The sequence below is a fragment of the Scyliorhinus canicula genome, chromosome 13, assembly GCF_902713615.1.
Source record: "Scyliorhinus canicula chromosome 13, sScyCan1.1, whole genome shotgun sequence".
Taxonomy (NCBI): Eukaryota; Metazoa; Chordata; class Chondrichthyes; order Carcharhiniformes; family Scyliorhinidae; genus Scyliorhinus; species Scyliorhinus canicula.
The window spans coordinates 50,465,356-50,488,713 of NC_052158.1; the positions used below are offsets into that span (position 1 = coordinate 50,465,356).

Here is a 23,358-nt window from a genome sequence, read left to right on the forward strand (position 1 = left end):
ATCGCTATCCGCCTTTCCACCAACCTTTGTGTCGTCTGCATACTTAGTAATCAGACCAGATACATTTTCCTCGAAATCATTTATATGTACTACGAACAGCAAAGGTCCCAGCACTAACCCCTCTGGAACACCACTAGTCACAGAGATCCAATTAGAAGAGGACCATTTCATTGCTACTTTCTGCCTTCTATGACCTAGCCAGTTATGTTGCCATCTTGCCAGCTCACGCCTGACCCTGTGTGACTTCACCTTTTGTACCAGTCTACCATGAGGGACGTTGTCAAAGGCCATACTGAAGTCCATACTGACAACATCCATTGCCCTACCTGCATCAATCATCTTTGTGACCTCTTCGAAAAACTCTATCAAGTAAGTGAGACACATACTCCCTTTCACAAAACCATGCTGCCTCTCGCTAATACGTCCATTTGCTTCCAAATAGGAGTAGATCCTGTCTCGAAGAATTCTCTCCAGTAATTGTAAGGTGTAAGGCTCGCTGGCCTGTAATTCCCTGGATTATCCTTGCTACCCTTCTTAAACAAAGGAACAACATTGGCTATTCTCCAGTCCTCCGGGACATCACCTGAAGACAGTCTGGATCAAAAGATTTCCGCCAAGGCCTCAGCAATTTCAGCTCTAGCGTCCTTCAGTATTCTGGGGTAGATCCCATCAGGCCCTGGGCGCTTATCTACATTCATATTTTTCAAGACGCCCAACATCTCGTCTTTTTGGATCTCAATGTGACCCAGGCTATTGACACACCCTTCTCCAGACTCAACATCCACAAATTCCTTCTCTTTGGTGAATACCAGCAGAGGGCAGCAGAGCAGAGCTTCTGATTGGCTGTTCTGGGGAGATTTGCATACGCGCAGTGCGGTCAGCGTAAGTTGAAGGTGTACCTGCGCAAGTGACCAGAGGAGTTCGAGGGAAGGCAAGCATACAGCAGAGCAGAGCTTCCAATTAGCTGTTCTGGGGAGATTTGAATATGTGCAGTGCGGTCAGCGTGAGTTCAAGTTGTACCTGCGCAAGTGACCCGAGGAGTTCGAGGGAAGGAAAGCATCCAGCAGAGGGCAGCAGAGCAGAACTTCTGATTGGCTTTTCTGGGGAGATTTGCATACGTGCAGTGCAGTCAGTGAAAGTTGAAGGTGGTTTGTGAAGGGGCTGTTCTCGAGTGACAGCTTTACTCGAAACATTACTTATGTAGTGTCTCCCACTCATCCTCCTCCTCTAACCAAAAAAAAAGTTCTGTCCGTCGGATTCCAAAACGAACAAATTTTTAAAAAGTTTTTTTTTGTTTATAGTTTTCAGTCGTTGGGAAGTTAGTTCAGTGGGAATGGAGGCTAGGGCAGTTGAATGTTCCTCCTGCAGAATGTAGGGGGAAAGGGTCACCTCGTCTGTCCCTGCTGACTACATCTGCGGGAAGTGCACCCAACTCCAGCTCCTCGAGAACCGCGTTAGTGACATGGAGCTGGAGCTGGAGCTGGATGAACTTTGGGGCATTCGGGAGGTGGAGGGGGTTATTGAGAGGAGTTATAGGGAGGTAGTCACACCTCAGGTAAAAGAAGAAGGTAGATGGGTTACCGTCAGGGGAGGGAGAGGGAACCGGCAGGCAGTGCAGGGATCCCCTGTGGTCGTTCCCCTCAAAAACAAGTATACCGTTTTGGATACTGTTGCGGGGGATGACTTAACAGAGGTAAGCAATGGGGCACAGGTCTCTGGCACAGTGTCTGTCCCTGTTGCTCAGAAGGAAGGGAGAAGAGGAACAGAGCACTTGTCATTGGAGACCCCATAGTTAGAGGAACAGACAGGAGGTTCTGTGGGAACGAAAGAGACTCACGGTTGGTGTGTTGCCTCCCAGATGCCTGGGTTCGTGATGTATCTGATCGTGTTTTTGGGATCCTTAAGGGGGAGGGGGAGCAGCCCAAGTCGTAGTCCACATATGTACCAACGACATAGGTAGGAAGAGAGACGGGGATTTGAGACAGAAATTCAGGGAGCTAGGGTGGAAGCTGAGAGCTAGAACAAACAGAGTTGTTATCTCTGGGATGTTACCCGAGCCACGTGCTAGCGAAGTGAGAAATAAGGAGAGAGAGAGAAGTTGAACACTTGGCTACAGGGATGGTGCAGGAGGGAGGGTTTTGGTTTCCTGGATAATTGAGGCTCATTCTGGGGTAGGTGGGACCTCTAGAAACAGGATGGTCTTCACCTGAACCAGAGGGGTAACAATATCCTGGGGGGGGAGATTTGCTAGTGCTCTTTGGGGCAGGGGGTCAAACTAATTCAGCAGGGGGATGGGAACCTAAATTGTAGTCCCAGTTAACAGGATGCTGAGAGTAGTGAGGTCAGGGATAGGGTTAAAAGTTCGAAAGAGGGCACTGGTAAGCAAGACGCTGGTTTGATGTGTGTCTACCTCAACGCCAGGAGCATCCGGAATAAGGTGGGTGAGCTTGCAGCATGGGTTGGTACCTGGGATCTCGATGTTGTGGCGATTTTGGAGACATGGGTAGAGCAGGGACAGGAATGGTTGTTGCAGGTTCCAGGATTTAGATGTTTCTGTAAGAAAAGAGATTATGGTAAAAGAGGGGGGGGGGGGGGTGTGGCATTGTTAATCAAGGAAAGTATTACGGCGGTAGAAAGGATGTTTGAGGACTCATCTACTGAGGTAGCATGGGCCGAGGTTAGGAGCAGGAGAGGAGAGGTCACCCTGTTGGGAGTTGTCTATAGACCTCCGAATAGTTCCAGAGATGTAGAGGAAAGGATTGCAAAGATGATTCTCGACAGGAGCGAGAGTAACAGGGTAGTTGTTATGGGGGATTTTCCAAATATTATGGGGAACTTTCAAAATATTGACTGGAAATACTATAGTTCGAGTACTATAGATGGGTCAGTTTTTGTGCAGTATGTGCAGGAGGATTTTCTGACACAGTATGTAGACAGGCCAACAAGGGGAGATGCTACATTGGATTTGGTACTGTGTAATGAACCCGGCCAGGTGTTAGATTTAGATGTAGGTGAGCACTTTTGTGATAGTGATCACAATTCGGTTATGTTTACTTTAGCGATGGGCAGGGATAGGTATATACCGCAAGGCAAGAATTATAGCTGGGGGAAAGGCAATTATGATGCTATTCGGCAAGATTTAGGATGTATAGGATGGGGAAGGAAATTGCAGGGGATGGGTAAATCGAAATGTGGAGCTTTTTCAAGGAACTGCGAGTCCTTGATAACTATGTACCTGTCAGTCATGGAGGAAGTTGTCGAGCAAAGGAACCGTGGTTTACTAAGGAAGTTGAAGCACTTGTCAAGAGGAAGAAGAAGGCTTATGTTAGGATGAGACATGAAGGCTCGGTTAGGGCACTTGAGAGTTACAAGTTAGCCAGGAAGGACCTAAAGGGAGAGTTAAGAAGAGCGAGGAGAGGACACGGAAAGTCATTGGCGGATAGGATCAAGGAAAACCCTAAGGCTTACTATAGGTATATCCGGAACAAAAGCATGACTAGAGTAAGATTAGGGCCAATCAAGGATAGCAGTGGAAAGTTGTGTGTAGAATCAGAGGAGATAGGGGAAGCGTTAAATGGATATTTTTCATCAGTGTTTACACTGAAGAAATACAATGCTGTCGAGGAGAATACTCAGGTATAGTCGACCAGGCTAGTTGGGATTGAGGTTCACAAAGAGGAGGTGTTAGCAATTTTGGAAAATGTAAAAATAGATAAGTCCCCTGGGCCAGATGGGATTTATCCTAGGATTCTCTGCGATGCCAGGAAGGAGATTGCAGAACCTTTGTCCTTGATCTTTATGTTGTCTTTGTCGACAGGAATAGTGCCGGACGACTGGAGAATAGCAAATGTTGTCCCCTTGTTCAGGAAGGATAGTAGAGACAACCCTGGTAATTATAGACCTGTGAGTAAAAATGTTGTGGGTAAAATGTTGGAAAAGGTTATAAGAGATTGGGTTTATAATCATCTTGAAGAGAACAAGTTGATTCGCGATACTCAACACTGTTTTGTGAAGGGTACGTCATGCCTCACAAACCTTATTAAGTTTTTTGAGAAGGTGACCAAACAGGTGGATGAGAGTAAACTGGTTGATGTGGTGTACATGGATTTCAGTAAGGCATTTGATAAGGTTCCCCACGGTAGGCTATTGCAGAAAATATGGAGGTATGGGATTGAAGGTGATTTAGCGGTTTGGATCAGTAATTGGCTAGCTGAAAGAATACAGAGGGTGGTGGTTGACGGCAAATGTTCATCCTGGAGTTCAGTTACTAGTGGTGTCCCGCAAGGATCTGTTTTGGGGCCACTGCTGTTTGTCATTTTTATACATGACTTGGAAGAGGGTGTAGAAGGATGGGTTAGTAAATTTGCAGATGACACCAAGGTCGGTGGAGTTGTGGATAGTGCTGAAGGATGTTATAGTTTACAAAGGGACATATATAAGCTTCAGAGCTGGGCTGAGCAGTGGCAGATGGAGTTTAATGCGGAAAAGTGTGAGGTGGTTCACTTTGGAAGGAGTAACAGGAATGCAGTGTGCTGTGCTAATGGCAAGGTTCTTGGTAGTGTAGATGAACAGAGAGATCTCGGCATTCAGATACATAAATCCTGAAAGTTGCCACCCAGGTTAATAGGGCTGTTAAGAAGGCATGTGGTGTGGTAGCCTTTATCAGTAGGGGGATTGAGTTTCGGAGCCACGAGGTCATGCTGCAGCTCTACAAAACTCTGGTGCGGCTGCACCTAGAGTACTGCGTGCAGTTCTGGTCACCACATTATAAGAAGGATGTGGAAGCTTTGGAAAGGGTTTAGAGGAGATTTATTGGGATGTTGCCTGGTATGGAGGGAAGGTCTTACGACGAAAGGCTCAGGGACTTGAGGTTGTTTTCGTTAGAGAGGAGAAGGCTGAGATGTGCATTAATAGAGACATATAAGATAGAGGGTTAGATAGGGTGGACAGTGAGAGTCTTTTTCTCGGATGGTGATGACCAACACGAGGGGACATAGCTTTAAATTGAGGGGTGGCAGATATAGGACAGATGTCAGAGGCAGTTTCTTTTCTCAAAGAGCAGTAGGGGTGTGGAACGCCGTGCCTGCAACAGTAGTAGACTCGCCAAATTTAGGGGCATTTCAGTGGTCACTGGATAGACATATGGATGAAAATGGAATAGTGTAGGTCAGATCGGCTTCAGCTGGTTTCACGAGTAGGCGCAACATCGAGGGCCGAAGGTACTGCGCTGTAATGTTCTAATGTTCTAAAGCATTCCGGACTGCATTGATGCTGCTGTGGATGTGCTGGAGCATTGCGATTTTGTTCATACATACCTCTTCATTCACCTGAGGAAGGAGCAGTGCTCTGAAAGCTATTGATTTGAAACAAACATGTTGGTCTTTAACCTGGTATTGTAAGACTTCTTACTGTTAGTTTAGCTCCTTCTCGCTCCCTAAATGATTTGCACATTTTGATTCTGCTCATCTTAAAACATTGTGGTGTAACGCACGTTCCATAACTGTCCCGGTTGTGCTGATGTCCAGCCCGTCTGGCCATTATAGTGTCAATCACCAGGAGACTGTTCCAATTGCCCCAGAGGTCTAAAGCCTCTCTCATGCAGAAGTGCCCGAGCTACTCGTTCCACTGTTTTATAATTCAATATCTGAATGAACTAACATGTGGGAATGGCAAAAATCTCGACAGTACTACCTTTGAGCACCGATTCGCCAACTCTCTCCTAGCTCTCTATCATGTTCCTACAGGTCCTCATCGCTCTTTCACACAACTTGTTAATGCCAATAAGGTCAACAGGTGAGGGAATTGCACAGCAACCTGGGGATATAAGTCCCAACCTGATCACCGGCTTAATTTAGGATGAAGTGCTTCATTGACATGCTCGAACCCTGACAATTAGAAGCCAACACATTATTGAACCATACTGCCGGCGCAGAAAGTCCTGTCTCTTCCATTAAGTATTCAATCCCTATGTTACGACTACTTTTACCCTCTTCTTGCTTCCACTGTGAATAAATGATCTATCTGTGGCGCCACTGGTTTTGTATGGTGCATGGAGGAGAGTGCAGTGCCAAGGTCTTGACATTTGTCCACTAAGATGGCGTCATAGACTGAATTTTTCCCAGCCTGGTGGATGGAGGATGGAGCCTCTCTTACTCGCTGGTCGCATTTTGTGTCAGATGGATCAACCAGGTTCCTTCTGCGCATGGGAACCGAGCACGACGTTACTGAACTGCATCGAATATTCCAATCATATACATGACATGATGTCTAGGTTGTAAGATTTAAATATGTCACCTTGCTTCTGCTAGGTAACCTTCTCTCCGTGAAACTATATTTAACGCAGTGCTTTCCTCTGCAAATCTCACAAAGGTGGCTGTTTCCGACTTATAGTGGGGAGCAGAAAGGTGAAGGATCCAGCCACGGGTAGTAGCAGTATATGTTTAAAAACAATATAATAGACGGTGAACCAGCAAATTTAAATCCTGAACAATAATTTTGCAAAAGAGGCTCAACACTTCAATGTTTAGGAAGCTGAAATGCAGTTTAGCATTGCTCTCTGTTAATAGTTATGATAGGTGTGGCAACAACTAGAATTGCACCATAAAAACATCTGTGAATAGCGAAGTCCCAAAATAATCTCAGTCTGATTCTAAATGTTGTTATGATGGGTGCCTTAACATTGGGATGAAAGTTATTGGCAAATCACTGCTGTGCCAAATGCATGTATTCAGTCAAATAGTTGTGACGAATGCAAGTTTTGCAAGGCCATTATCTCAGCAGACATCGCTCAGTAGTATATATAGAAATCTGCATTGCCATGTAGAGGCAAATGAATATATCTCATCTGCGTGTCCTTAAAGCCAACAATCTGTGCGACTTCTCCAAAAATGGGAGACGAAATACTTACCCAGATAGAAAAAATATATTATCTGTTTCTCTGATAACGAGGTCTTATGTGTCTGAGCTATTCGCAGCATTGACAACTACACGGACACCGGGAGATGAAAACCGGGGTCTGGTGTTGAGAGGCACAACTGTTGCAGGAGTCGTCCAAAACTTCCTTTCATTGGGCTAAAGTTAAACTTTCGCTGTAATGATGATTGAACGTGTAGAACATTGTCTGAGGCTATATTTCATTGAGTTATGCTTCCTATAATTGAAGTTCAGGGGGAATGTAGGAGGGATGCCAGGGGCAGCAGCAGATATACCTGAAAACGAAGAGCCAACGTGGAGAAGCTACTAAACAGAACTAACCATTTTTTACACAGTGCTGGGAGTCAGACTCAATCCCGCTTCTGGAGCCAGTGCTGGTATCCACCATGTCCCAGAACCCGGGTTTCATTTGTTACCCTACCTTGAGCAATGGGGAAAATTCTCCCTTCCCGCCAGCCGGGGGAATGTCACGGCAGGCACGGACAATTTGACAAAGCATTTAAAGGTCCATTGACGGTACAGGTTTGGGGGGGCCGGGAATTTCCTACCTCGAAACGGGCGGAACGGGACAATCCCATGCAATTCTTTTCTAATGTCTCTCAAGCCACTAATCGATGTTGACCATTGCACAGTCCGGTCAACGCATTTTCTCATCTGCATCCCTCCAATTCCATCCCCATTACTCGTCATTTCGACAATCGTCCAACAATATTCTTGAAATTTTGACAGCAACATTGGAAGTACTGTCAGAACTGTCAGAAAATGGTTAAAGCTTTTAGACCAGTCAATCTTGAAAGCAACATTTGCTACTATCTGTAACGTACATGGTGTATTGAAAGAAAACCTGATGCATACCATGGGGCCCATGCATTGGAAGTCTGAAATGATGTTAATATTATGCTATGCTCCTGAAATCGAGTTTCAACTACTTTCAAACTGGCCATGCTGTAATGTAACACTTCGAAAATTAACTCATGTCGATTGCTGTTTGCTCAAAATGATAAGGCTGAATATCAAATGTTGATTAATATTGCTTCACTAGTGTCCATTACAACGGAAATTTACAAAGGGTTAATTTGCATGGGAGGCAGAACAGCACCTGAATATCCGACTTTTGTTCTCATCAATGCAACTGGTAAACAGGCACTGAATATTAGAGGACAGGGCTATCAAATATTCTTTATTTTCAAAAATAATTGTACAACTAAAGACAAATTGTTTACTTTGAACCTAGACGTTAACTAATTTTACTATTGCTCTTGGAAAGTGCGCAATCACAAATGGGCATATATTTATGTGTCCTATGCACTTGTGTGAAAGAGAGAGTAATTCCAGTGAACGAAAATCAGCTTGAGTTTCACAGACTTCCAAAGTTACCGTTGGTGCTGGAAATCTTCAATCATGAAAAGAAAATCTGTAAACATTTAACTCTGAGTAAGCAACTGCATTTTTCTGCAAGATGCCGAGTGTATCCAGCAGTTTCTCTTTTTTGAATTATCTCATGATGACTTGAATTATATTGGAAATATTGATTGTTTTATGACCGCTTCTTATTATTCTCTCTGCCTTACCATGCCACCCCCCTCTCATTTGCAGCCAATGTGCTAACCATTCTGATCCTGTCAAGGGGAAAGTGTGGCCTCTCCAAATGCATCACTGTTTACCTCGTCACAATGGCAGTGGCAGATCTTCTCTGTCTGATATTTGATGTCATTCTCCTAGAGCTGCATTAAATTTATTTCCCAGATTCATTCCTCCGCTACACGCCCATCTGTAGAACGAAATTCTACCTACTTGTGGTTTCTCTGGAATGTCTGGTTAACTGTTGCCTTCACCTTTGATCGATATGTTGCCATTTGTTGCGAAAAAATAAATACGCAATATTGCACCAAAAAAACTGTGACGATAATTGTGGCCACAATATGGGGCTGAGCGTTTTGGAAAATGTGCCAAAGTATTTTGTGTCTGAAACACAGATAATAATTGACCGTGGTTCTGCATTCTGAAACCAAGACGATATAGCGAACCTTTGTGGGTCGCATACCTCTGGGTTGATATAGTTTTACTGACCTTTATTCAGTTTCTCTTGGTTCTGCTGTTTAATGGTCTGACCATCAGGCACATCTTAATGACAAGCAGGATCAGGAGGGCTCTCCGCAGCAGTGATAACGACCCAGAAATGGAAAGTCGAAGGAGATCCACCATGTTACTGCTTCTCATATCTGGGAATTTAATATTGTTGTGGGTGGTCATCCTTATTCACTTTATCGGTGCCCAAGTTACAGATGTAGAATTTTTGCAATCAGACTACAATAATCCGTTCAACATCGTCCAACAAGTTGTCCATATGCTTCAGGATTTGGGGTCATGCACAAACACCATCAGTTACGTAGCCTCTCAGGCTAAATTCCGAGAGGAGTTAAATAATCTGTTTAAGTACCCATTGACTCTCATTTTTTTTTCATATTATAAAATAAATAAATTTAGAGTAGCCAATTATTTTTTTTCAATTAAGGGGCAATTTAGTATGGCCAATCCACCTAGGCTGCACACCTTTGTGTTGTGGGGCCGAAACTCACGCAAACACGGGGAGAATGTGCAAACTCAAAACGGACAGTGACCCAGAGCCGGGATCGAACCTGGGACCTCGGCGCCGTGAGGCTGTAGGGCTAAACAACTGCGCCACCGTGCTGCCCCCCCCCCCCCCCATTGACTCTCATAAAAAAATTGACAAAATAGCTGAACAGAGATTAACCGGAACTAACTTCAGAGATGTGTGTGACACTGACTTCTTAGTTATTCAGTTGTCTGTTAATCACCCAACACACATTTCTTATCCAGGCAGTTTGATGGATATTAAACTGGTGGGATCAATGTGTCGGGCGAGGGGGGTCTGTTCACGCTTGTTATACATCTCTGTTAATGTTGATTAATGGGGTGGTGACTCTCTCTCATTTCAATGTACCTTAATCAATGTAAATGAAAATGGGCCGTTGTGTATAAATACAAAATGTGGAGATGCCGGCGTTGGACTGGGGTGAACACAGTAAGAAGTTTTACACCGGGTTAAAGTCCAACATGTTTGTTTCAAACACGAGCTTTCCGAGCACTGCTCCTTTCTCAGGTGAGAACAAAGTTAGGTAAAACTTCTTACTATAAATACAAGAATCCCCACTTTGAGCTATGACGATGTTCATTCCCTCTAAAATCTAATTGTTTGATGCTTTGACTTTTCACCTGACTCCTGGACCACTTTGGGCTTGGGTTTAGTTCTTGCTATCAGGTTTGCAGCTTGGCCATCAGTTCTGGAGCTAGTTCGATTCTCATTTCCAATATGATTTCCAATATGCGTTAAGAGTCCAGGTCCTACACTGATTCCCACCCATTCAGCTTCAGAGGAAGGTGTGACCTCGACCTTTGTTCCAACTCGCTGGTGATTAAATGTTTGTGCGTGTGACTGTGTGTGTCTGACGATGACGGTTCCGCCTCTGTTTCCAGGAATCGATTTGTTTTCCTATCATCATTGTTTCGTCTCCCAAATAGACTGAGGACTACGTCCAGAGAGCGCCTTCGGGTTGAGGATTGAAAAAAGTGAAAATAAAATGTTTACATCAATAATAATAATCATGGAGAGTTACCATCCTGCTACATGCTTGTGCAACATTTAGAGCCAGTTTGTATCAGTCGAGATGGAAATTGACAAATATCCCTTTAAGTGCATAAACTTAGAAAGATTAACTGACTGTAATCACGATTGGAGCGTGTTGCCTTCCTAGAATTTACTGTGGGAAGCATTCAAGCGGGAGGTGAATTTGTGTCAAATATCTACTTCAGCTACTTCACAAGAGCAGCTGACGGACTATAACTTTAACTTTAGGATGCAACATTCTCTTCACTGCCAACCAACATTGTAATCAAGAATTCTGTTAAACGGGTGGAAACAGTTTTTTCATTGTCGTGCATTAAAGAGCGTTGACAAAGTTAGGTAAGAAGTCTTATAACACCAGGTTAAAGTCCAACAGGTTTATTTGGAATCACTAGCTTTCGGGAATGTAGCTGACGAATTGGATCTAATTAAACGTGTTGGACGTTAACCTGGTGTTGTAAGACATCTTCCTGTGCCCACCTCAGTCCAACACCTGCATCTCCACACCATTGATAAACTTAAACAGCTATTGTGGATTGATAGACCTAGGCTGTCTACAAACATTCTGAAGAGCACAACTTAGTCAGCACGATATCGCACTGTTGCTTCACCGCGCCAGGGTCCTCCCCGTGTGTGCATGGGTTTCCTCCGGGTGCTCCGGTTTCCTCCCACAGTCCAAAGATGTGCGGGTTAGGTGGATTGGCCATGCTAAATTTCCCGTAGTGTCCCAAAAGGTAAGGTTAAAGGGGGGTTGTTGGTTTACGGGTGGATACGTGGGTTTGAGTAGGGTGATCATTGCTCGGCACAACATCGAGGGCTGAAGGGCCCGTTCTGTGCTGTACTGTTCTATGTTCTATGGACAGGGAATTCCATAAGTTCACAACCCTTTTAGTGAAGAAGTTCCTCCTAAACTCAGTCCTCAATCTACTCCTGTTATTTTGAGGCTATGCCCCCTAGTTCTGCTTTCACCCGCCAGTGGAAAGAACCTCCCCGCATCTATCCTATCTATTGCATTCATAATTGTATTGTGTCTATGAGATCCCGTGAATCCACCTAAATTCCCACGAGCACAGTCCCAGTCTACTCAACCTCTCCTTCTAATCCAAACACCCCCCCAACTCTGATATTAACCTAGTGAATCTCCTCTGCACACCTTCTAGCGTCAGTGCCTCATTTGTCAGGTAATGAGATCAAAACTGAACACAATACTCCAGGTCTGGGCTCACTAACACATTATAAAGTTGCAGCATAACCTCTCTAGTCCTAAACTCCATCCTTCCAGCAATTAATTCCCGGCTGGGTCACGGTCTGTGCGGAGTCTGCACGTCCTCCCCGTGTGTGCGTGGGTTTCCTCCGGGTGCTCCGGTTTCCTCCCACAGTCCAAAGATGTGCGGGTTAGGTGGATTGGCCATGCTAAATTGCCCGTAGTGTCCTAAAAAGTAAGGTTAGGGGGTTTTGGGTTACGGGTATAGGATGGAGACGTGGGTTTGAGTAGGGTGATCATTGCTCGGCACAACATTGAGGGCCGAAGGGCCTGTTCTGTGCTGTAATGTTCTATGTTATATGTTCTAATCTACTTTTACTGAAACATCTATACCCCGGAACTCCCAACAACCATTCTTGTCCCTGTTCCAACCATGTCTCCTTAATGGCAACAAAATCGTACTTCCAAGTATCAATCCACGCTCCAAGTTCACCTACCTTATTCCGGATGCTCCTTGCAGAATAGCTTTTGAACCATTCCATAATCCCCAGATTCCTGCCCTGACATGGCAGCATAAACTTTCTGTTTTCACCCCATCAACTAACTGATGTTCACTTCTTTCCTGGCCATTTCACTTGGGTTGCTAGTTTGTCAAGAGCCCTCAATGAAATTTCTATTTTCTCTTCAAATTTTGGGAGAGCCTCTATAAATTTAAATATATCACCGCTGAGTTATGTTCTAGGACTAGGATTCCTCTATGTTCTGGCAGCACGCTACTCATGTCCAGCTTTTCTTTCCTCTTTTTCTCTTCTTTTACTCATTCTCTCTTTCCCCTATCTTCAGGGGCTGGTTTAGCTCACTGAGCTAAATCGCTGGCTTTTAAAGCAGACCAAGCAGGCCAGCAGCACGGTTCGATTCCCGTACCAGTCTCCCTGAACAGGCGCCAGAATTGGTGACTAGGGTCTTTTCACAGTAACTTCATTGAAGCCTACTCGTGACAATAATGATGGGGATGAAGAGTCATTAGATAGTTCTTTGTTGCAGACATAGCAGTTTTTGTGGCCAGCGACCTCCTAATTATGTCTTTAACCAGAATCTGCAGGCTGTAGAATACTCTGGATGTGGCAAGGCAGAGAAAGACTTTAAAACTGCCTCAAGTCGGATATCATCACAGAATTCAAACCAAAACAGAACCCTTCACATGGCCCGGCTTTCTTCTGGAATGTTCTGAATCTTAGATTATCATAGAATTTACTGTGCAGAAGGAGGCCACTCGAGTCTGCACCGGCTCTTGGAAAGAGCACCCTACCGGAGGTCAAAACCTCCACCCTATCCCCATAACCGAGTAACCCCACCCAACACTAAGGGCAATTCATCATGGCCAATCCACCCAACCTGCACATCTTTGGACTGTGGGAGGAAACCAGAGCACCCGGAGGAAACCTACACACACACGGGGAGGATGTTCAGACTCCGCACGGACAGTGACACAAGCCGGGAATCGAACCTGGGACCCTGGAGCTGTGAAGCAATTGCGCTATCCACAATGCTACCGTGCTGACCTTGAATGGCTCCACAATCGTAATCAAGAACAGGTGATGCCTCAGAATTCCAGACATACTGATTGGCTGCTTGCCAAATTAACCAAACTAACGTTTCGTGCTCTGCCACAGAGTATCAAGGGGAAGTTCTGGACTGGTTCAAATGGAAGCGTGCAGCGGGAAGGGAGTGCCGGAGGATCAGCTCAAAACAGGAGCACAGAACAGACAACGAGTTTCGGCAGGATCCTTGCACTTCCTTATTTTATACTCTCTGGGACTCTTTATAAAGACATGTTTCAAAGAAGGTTTTGGAGCAGCACATAGAGGAGGTGAAGCAGTGGGCATTTTATTGGAGATGCCAACTATCCATGTCTTGACAGCTGAATGTTTGGCGTTCAGTATGGAGCTGTAGAAGATATTGATGCTCAAAAGGCAAGAATTGGAAGCGTGGGGATATCGGAGGGCTTTGCAGAGCTTGAAGTAGTTACTGGGATTGGTAAGAGTGAAAGAATAGAGGGGTTTGAAAACAAGAATGTTTAAATCAGGCATTGGTTACTTATGGGGCAATGTGGCACAGAGGGAATAGCTGATCGGGACATGGTGTGGATTGGGACACGGACAGCAGACTGTTGGACAACAAATTATTTCTTCAATAATGAGTCGGACGCAGTCACTGTATCTAACTCGAGTTCTCCAGTCATATTCTGCCCGCTTTTTAGTGTCACCTCCAGACTCTACATAATCTCCTGTCCCTTTACATGCGTCCTCTCAGTTGCCCTGCTGCCTTTGAATGTGGGTTCCTCAATCATGTTGAGACATTTTACATACCTTTTAATCAGAATTTTCAATCTTGTTCAGACTGTGATTGCATCTAATATGATCTTCAATCGTATCGCATCAGTTGCAAGCATCAAATGTCTTCAGCTATTTTAAGGGCCCTTTGAAAGTGAGGAATTTCTTCCATTGAACCCATAGGATCTGTGTTAATGTATCGAATCCGGGTTCATCAATCATGCTGGCTCACTTTGTGAGTATTGCCGGTTCTTTAATCATTTTCAGTTCCTTTCTATGATTTATGTGAACTCTTGAGACATGTTTTGATTGGATCTGATGCAGTTCCTCGAGTATTAAAAAGCCTTCTGATTTGATCTATTCTGTTCTGTCATTCCTGCTGGAGAAATGTAAATGTATTGGACGCGGCTCTTCAGATTTGTTCCGAATGTGTGAATATATTCATGTACGTTGATCATTCATGTTCTGGTATTTTGAATTACTCGAATGTCCATTTTTCAAATATACTGAGACTCTAAGTATATATTTATCCGAGTTCTACAATCATTTTCGGACGCCTTTGACTGTATCTAATGTGTACTCCGATATCATGTTCTGACCATTACAGACGCTATTAATCTATGGCAGCACGGTAGCATTGTGGATAGCACAATCGCCTCACAGCTCCAGGGTCCCAGGTTCGATTCCGGCTTGGGTCACTGTCTGTGTGGAGTCTGCAAATCCTCCCTGTGTGTGCGTGGGTTTTGTACGGGTGCTCCTGTTTCCTCCCACAGTCCAAAGATGTGCAGGTTAGGTGATTGACCATGATAAATTGCCCTTAGTGTCCCTTAGTGTTGGGTGGGGTTACTGGGTTGGGGATAGGGTGGAGGTGTTAACCTTGGGTAGGGTGCTCTTTCCAGAAGCCGGTGCAGACTCGATGGGCCGAATGGCCTCCTTCTGCACTGTAAATTATACGATCTAGTCTGAATCATGGGAAAGTGTTGGGCATGGCTAACACGCATTCTGCACACACACGAATAACCCGCTCATTAAATGCTCACTTTTGTTTCCAACAGGATTCCAGACGACATAATAACATTGGTTCAAACTTGGACAAAATACCAGAATTCAAAAGCTGAGGTGAGAGAGGTAGCATTGACATTCATGCATCTTTTGACTAAATATGGCAACAAGAATCTTGAGAAAAGCTGAAAGCAATGGGAGACATTCATACCGAGCACAAAGAAAACCAATGTTCTTGTTGGAGGCCAATAGATTCAGAGCCAGGTAATCGCTGCAGCATGTCGTCAGGTTAGTGTCCTGGGCTGAACCATCATCAGCAGCTTTACCAATTAACTTCCAAAGATCATAAGAAAAGAAGAGATGAGTTTAGCTCATGATGTTATCTGTTCCTGTACGATTCAAGCCCCTCAGGAAATGAAATAGCCACTGTGCGTCAGCAGGAGGAGGTAGCCAAATTTCAGGCTTGAGCAGATAAGTGTCAGGAAATATTCAATCCGTACAATTGACAGTCAATAACCATCTCCAACAATGTGGAGATGCCGACGTTGGACGGTGGTTGACACATCACCACCAAGAGAGAATGTGCCCATGTTCCCCTGACTTTCAACCTCCCCCATGGACGATGCCATTGTCCAGACTCTGAACTGTACCAATCACATTAATAATACCATTGTAAGATCATGTAAGGGGCTCGGAATTCTGAGAACAGTAACTCACCTCCTGATTCCTCAGATACAAGACACAAGTCAGGAGTATGCTGGAATACAGTCAACTTCCTAAGATGAGTGCAGCTCCGATACCTCTCAAGAATCTCGTGAAAATCCAGGACAAAGTGGCCCATTTAATTTTAATTCCATCCAACGCCTAAACATGAACTTGTTTCACTACGGGACCGCAGTGGCTGTAGTTTGAAGCACATACAAGATGCATTTCAACAAATCCCCAGGGCTCCATGGACAACTGGCTCTAAATTCAGGAATGTCACCACCTAGAAGGACAAAGGCAGCAGATCAATTGGAAATATCATCACCTGCAGATCCCCTTCCAAGCCACACAGCAATCTGACTCGGAACTATACTGTTGTTTCTTCGCTATCGCAGCATCAATATCATTGATATCAACTCGGGTGTACATAAACTAAAAGGACCGTTTCAAGACTAATTGCGGCTGGAAACGTTTCTGGCCATGTTGCTAATACTACCACCTCACGAACAATTCAAAAATGTTGCTAATGTGATTTCCTCTATATCGCTTGACTTTTTGAATATATCAAATGTAAGGTCGTGGATCATGTTCCACAGTTTGTAATTTGTCCGGTCTGAATCTTTCCATCTTTTCCGCTTCCTCTGGCTGCTGTTAATGGTTGTTCTTCGTTTGTGTTCAAGTCTTTCAATGAATCTTATGTCTGATCCTCAATCATATAGAACTCCTTTTATCACATTGGAACATCACAAGGAGGTTCTGCTGAGTGTGAGTCCGGAGTTAGAAAACAAATGATCTGTTCAACTGCTCACAGAAAAATACGTTTCACTGTACCTCGGTACGCGTGACAATAAACAAATCCAGTCCAACCCAATCATATAAACGTAACGACTTTTCAAGAGTGAAAAATTGTGTTAATGTGGAAAATTCAAAGAGGCAAATATGTGAGAAAAGAATGAGAAAAATCAATGTAAAATAAGAAAATCTGCTTCAGAGTTCACGAGTTCAAAACATGTGAACGTTTCAGAGAGTAGGTAAAATGGAAACTGAATCTGTGCAAATGGTTTGGAAATTTCATAGCCTGGAAAATGTGATAAAGGTTTGGAAGTGATAAGTGAGGAAAACTCTGATCAAAAATTAGTGAATGCATGAAGAATACGAGAATAATTCAGAATGAAAAATACAGTAAAAAGGAGGAAATGTGAGGGAAGTGAATATTATTCCTGTCGAATAATATTGAAACATGTTAGCGTATAATTCAAAATACAAAAATGTTAAAATGACGTGTAAATACTTCAAAACTGTGGGAAGAATTAAGAAAAAGAAAAACGAAAAACGTGTGAAAACTCAAAGAGCAAAACATTTAAGCAAAATATGAAATTTAATTAGTACAAAATGGCAATTCCATGGATGCACAGTGACTCGCCTCACATCGCCGGGGACCGGGTTCGACCACGATCTTGTGTAGAGTTTGTACATTGGCGCCATTTCTGCATCCGTTTCCTTCGGGTGCTCCGGTTTCCTCCCACAGCCCAACAATGTGGAGGTTTGGTAGATTGGTCATGGTAAATTGCCCCCAAGTGTCCAAAGGATAGGGGGTGTGGGCCTGGGTACTCGGAGGGTCGATGAAGACACAATAGGCCGAATAGCCACCTTCTGCACTATAGGGATTCTGTGGTTCACCTGAGTAACAGCATGACATTGGTTAACATGAATAAAACAGAAAACTGAGAACGTTTAATGTTTGCATTATTTTATTTTAACTTCAAACAGTCAATATAGTTTACAATTGGGAAAACACACCGTAACTGGAATTCCACAGGTGATACACTTAAATTATATAAAACACTATTCCTCTTGCCTTCATTTGTACCTAGTACCTCGAACACCGCCGTTGTGCTCCCTGACCGACAGTATCTCTCTGCAAATCAAGGCCTGGATTTTAAAACTCTTAGTCCTGTCACACTCCTTCTTATCTCTGCAACCTCGTCCATCCTCACCGTATTCAGAGATGTGTCAGCTCATTTAATTCTGATCTTCTGACAGCGTTAGTGTAAGTGTTCCCCACTGTTTGCATTGATCAGGTGCTAGGCTCTGGCATTCACTCTCGCAACTTTCAATTTTACCACTTCGATTTTAAACGTGCGTTTAAACAGACTTTTTTCACCTCGCCTTATCTGTAGCTATGTCGTTTTTTCATTGCAATGCCCTGTTGAAGTGGTTTGTGACGATTATGAACGTGATAGACGCTACATACACACCAGTTTTTGTTGCAGTTGGCTTGAATCCTCGAACTTGATTCTGTCCCTGTTACTTTGTTAATTTCAGGAATAAAGTCTCCTTCACCACTTGTCCCCGGATTGAAAATCATTACCGTGTCCATTCACTGAATCAATTTCCTTTAATCTGGTTTTGCTGATCGGCCTCCGGTTGATGAACCAGCGTTTTTGGGTGAAATTCCACTCCTCTGGCAGTTTCGGGAGAAATAACCTCTGTTAACGTCCGGGTCCTCATTTACTTCGTCAAATATCTAATTATGGAGCCGTGCTGCATCCTTCAATAGTCACCCTCATTCTTCCGCAACCGCTAACAACTTCCCAGCAAGAACAAAGGACAATACTGCACAGGAACAGGCCCTTTGACCCCCCCCCCCCCCCCCCCCCCCCAAGCCTATACCAGTCATGACACCAATCTTTGCCAAAATCCCTCAGCACATCCTTGTGGCGTATCCCACCATTCCCATCCTAGGCATGTGTTTGTCAAGATGTCTTTTGAACGTCGTTAATGTACCTGCTGCCTCAACCTCCCCTGGAAACGTGTTCCGGACACTCACCACCCTCTGCCTTAAAAAAAACGACATCACACATCTCTCTTAAACTTTGCCCCATGGACCTGAAACTAATGCCCCCTGGTGACTGACCCCAAAATCAAATTTGTTTTGCTCCTGCTCCAACAAATCTATGCTAATTTTACGTTCACAGACTAACTAATTTGTCTATCCAACCCCTTCCCGAATCAACATCGAATGATTGCAAACACTCTCTTATTCTCATATCAGCGGACACATTTAGTCATCACTCACTTACCGTTGAACCTCAGGAACTCTACCATTGCCGTCTCTTTAGTAAAACAACTCACCTTCTTCTACTTTTAAACATTATCAATGGAACATTACAGCGCAGTACAGGTCCTTCGGTCCTCGATGTTGCACTGAACTGTGAAACCAATCTAAAGCCCATCTGCACTATTCCATTATCATACATATGTTTATCCAATTGCCATTTAAATGCCCTTAATGTTGGCGAGTCCACTACTGTTGCAGGCAGGGCATTCCACACCCTTACTACTCTCTGAGTAAAGAACCTACCTCTGACATCTGTCCTGTATCTATCTCCCCTCAATTTAAAGCTATGTCCCCTCGTGCTGGACATCACCATCCGAGGAAAAAGGCTCTCACTATCCATCCTATCTAATCCTCTGATCATCTTGAATGTCTCGATTAAGTCATCTCATAACCGTCTTCTCCATAACAAAAACAGCCTCAAGTCCCTCAGCCTTTCCTCATAAGATCTTCCTTCCATACCAGTCAACATCCTGGTATATCTCCTCTGCACCTTTCCAATGGTTCCACATCCTTCCTATAATGTGGCGACTGTCCCTCATCAGATTATTCCTTTCTAGATGATAATAACAAATCCTATCTTTTATAATCCTTCCCAAGACTTTGCCCACAACAGAAGGCTCACACCTATTGGTACCGGAGTTGGCTCTACTCCCCTTCTTGAACACGGGGACAACATTTGCTATTCTCCAGTCTTCTGGCACTATTCCTGTAGACAATGACGCCATAAAGATCAAAGCCAAACCCTCTGAAATCTCCTCCCTAGCTTCCCAGAGAATCCTTGGATAAACCCCATCCATCCCAGGGTCATATATTTTCACACTTTCCAGAATTGCTAACACTTCCTCATTATGAACCTCAATCCTGTCCAGTCTAGTAGCCTGCATCTCAGTATTCTCCTGGACAACATTATCTTTTTCCTGTGTGAATACTGACGAAAAATATTCATTGAGTGCATCTCCTATCTCTTCGGACTCCACGCATAACTTCGCACTACTATCCAAGACTGGTGCTACTCTTACTCGAGTAGTTCTTTTATTCTGACATACCTATAGAAAGCTTTACGGTTTTCCTTGATCCTGCCTGCCAAGGACTTCCCGTCTCCCCTCTTGGCTCTTAGCTCTCTCTTTTGGTCCTTCCTCCCTAACTGAACCTTCACATTTCATCTTTACATAAGCCTCCTTCTCCTTCTGGGCAAGTGATTCAACTAATTTAGTAAACCACGGATCCCTCGCTCGACCACTACCCTGCCTGACAGGTACATGCTTGTCAAGGACAAGTAGTAGCTGTCCCTTGAACAAGCTCCACATTTCAATTTTGCCATCCCCTACAGTTTCCTTCCCCATCCTATGCATCTTAAGTCTTGCCTAATCGCATTATAATTGCCTTTTCCCCAGCTCTAACTCTTGCCATGCAGTATATACCTATCCCTTTCCATCGCTAATGTAAACGTAACCAAATTGTCGTCACTATCACCAAAGTACTCACCTACCTCCAAATCTAACACCTGGCCAGGTTCATTACCCAGTACCAAATCAAATGTGGCCTCGCCTCTTGTTCACCTATCTACAAACTGTGTCAGGAAACCCTCCTGCACACATTGGACAAAAACTGACCCATCTGAAGTCGTTGAACTATAGCGTTTTCAGTCAATATTTGGAAAGTTAAAGTGCCCCATAACAACTACCCTGTTCCTTTCGCTCCTATCCAGAATTATCTTTGCAATCCTTTACATCTCTGGAACTTTTTGGAGGGCTATAGAAAACTCCCAACAGGGTGACCTCTCCTTTCCTGTTTCTACCCTTAGCACTTACTACCTCAGTAGACGAGTCTTCATCAAACGTCCTCTCTGCCTCCGTAATACTGTCCTTGACTAACAATGCCACACCTCCCCCTCTTTTACCAATTTCCCTGAGCTTACTGGAACAGCCAAACCCCGGAACCTGCAACAACCATTCCTGTCCCTGATTTATCAATGTCTCCAAAATGGCCCAGGTACAAACCCATGCTACAAGATCACCCACCTTATTCCAGATGCTACTTGCGTTGAAGTAGACACACCAAACACCTTCCTGCCTGCCGGTACACTCCTGAGACCTTGAAACCTTACTTATGACCACACTACTCTCAACCTCCTGTACACTGGAGCTGCAATTGAGGTTCTCATCCCCCTGCTGAATTAGTTTAAACTGTTCCAAAGAGAATTAGCAAATTCCCGCCTCCACCCCCCCCCCCCCCCCCCCAGGATATTGGTACACCTCTGGTTCAGGTGTAGACCATCCCATTTGTAGAGGTCCCACCTACCCCAGAATGAGCCCCAATTAGCCAGGCATCTGAATCCACCCCTCCCGGACTATCCTTGTAGCCACGTGATCAACGTTTCTCTCTCCCTATTCCTCGTCTCACTAGCACGTGGCACGGGTAACAACCAGAGATAATAGCTCTGTTCTAGCTCTAAGGTTCCACCATAGCTCCCTGAATACCTTCCTTACATTCCTTGCATCTTTTCCTACCTATGTCTTTGGTGCCTATGTGTACCATGACTTGGGGCTGCTCCCCATCCCCCTTAAGGATCCCGAAAACACGATCCGAGACATCACGGACCCTGGCACCTGGGAGGAAACACACCGACTGTGAGTCTCTCTCGTTCCCACAGAATCTCCTACTTGTCCCCCTAACTATGGAGCTGCCAATGACTAATGCTCTACTCCTCTCCCTCTTCCCTTCTGTACAACAGGGACAGAGTCTGTCCACGAGACCTTTACCCCATGGCTTATCCTTTCTCTAACTCACCTCCCCTCCACTTGATTTTAAAAGGAATGTTGATTGGTCAAGCTACAGATCCTGTTCCAATCATAGATTTGATACCTCTCACTCTCCATGCTGCATCAACACCAACAGTTTCAAAGATAACCCTCCCGCCCCCTGTTCGCTCTTAATTCTGCTTGGCCGTCACCCGAGACCCTCTTGACCTCCATTCCCTTCAAATACTCGGACATTGGACTGGATTCTCAGATTTTGAGGCTATGTCAGGAGGAAGTGTCTCGTTTCAGGATGCAAAGTTTGCTGTGCCACTGCAAAGATGCTCTGCCCAGTGGGGGGCAAGCAGCTGCACCACGTAAAAGCACGATGTGCAGATACCGGCGTTGGACTGGGGTGGGCACAGTAAGAAGTCTTACAACACCAGGTTATAGTCCAACAGGTTTGTTTTGAATCACTAGCTTTTGGAGCGCAGCTCCTACCTCAGATGAATACCGCGAGGACCCGGCCTGGAAGAAAGTGCTCCAATGTAACACCCTCATAACCCCTGCATCACCCCCACAAGTCTCCCCCAGTTCCCACCGAAGCATCGCCGGCCAGCGGAATGGTTCTCCCCCATTGCAGTGGTGCTGGACACAGTCAGTAGCCGCCATGCGAGGTTGATAAAAACTCAGAGCTCATGTGTCTCATGCAGGCGGGAAGTCGGTCCATCGGGGGCGCAGGATCGGGGAAGACCATGAGGTTACATCCTGAGGCCGTCCCAATGGTTTGCAGTGTACTCACCGATGATGCCGTTTTGGAGGTGCAGAGCATTTGAAAACAGGAGCTGGCTTCGATTGCAGCATCAAAAGGATTCTCCACCCAATCGCCCAACATGATTTTGACGTCGGCAAATGGAAAATCCCACCCCTAATATTAGCTTCACTTCAAGCCATCCCTCGCCACCTCTCTTCACTCTGTAGAACATTCTATCCCGAGATACATTCTTTAAACAACCCATCAATGCCCCCTCTACCTGGGGAAGCCTCCACAGAAATATTAGGCCAGAATACCATGAGGCATCGGGGCAGAAGTATACCATTATGCCTATAGATTCTGCTCAATCACTCAATGAGATCATGACTGATCTGATAATCCTCAACTCGACTCTTCTGACTTATCCCAATTACCCTTGATTCCCTTGCTGATTAAAAATCTATGTATCTCATCCTTGAGCATATTTAATGACTCCAGTTCTACAGCTCTCTGAGGTTAATAATTGCACAGATTTATTATCCTCTGTCTTAATGTAGCAACATGAACCTTCCTCCACCTGTTCAGCTTCACTCCCAGGATTCTGAACCCTTCTTTAAACCAAAGTCTTCTATCACCTCTGGCAATGCTTCAAAACTGGAATTCAGTTGATACTCTTCCCATTATTTTATTTATTATTTACATTTATGGACTCGTTTGTTTATTTGTCAACCTGTCGAAATGTATCTGGGCCGTTTTAATTTAGAAACATTTGTATCAGATGTAGTTGCTTTGGAGTAGACAGAATTGAAAAAGTTTATTTTGTAAAGGGAACCCTTCTCTTCACACGAAAGAACAATTTGAGCAGGTGATTTAACAAAGCAACCACAGGGTATTTTATCATCTTCTTCAACTCCTCTCTGAA

General features: G+C 44.5%; 1 protein-coding gene across 1 annotated transcript in view; it reads left to right on the forward strand.

Moving 5' to 3' along the window:
• LOC119975964 (zinc finger protein 112-like) overlaps window positions 1-18,119 on the forward strand; it is a 42,273-nt gene extending 24,154 nt beyond the window's left edge. Inside the window, exon 5 of the mRNA XM_038815958.1 lies at window positions 15,172-18,119. Within this exon, the coding sequence (XP_038671886.1) occupies window positions 15,172-15,188 (17 nt within the window). The 3' untranslated portion in view covers window positions 15,189-18,119. The remainder of the gene's footprint in view (window positions 1-15,171) is intronic.
• Window positions 18,120-23,358: the final 5,239 nt, after the last annotated feature.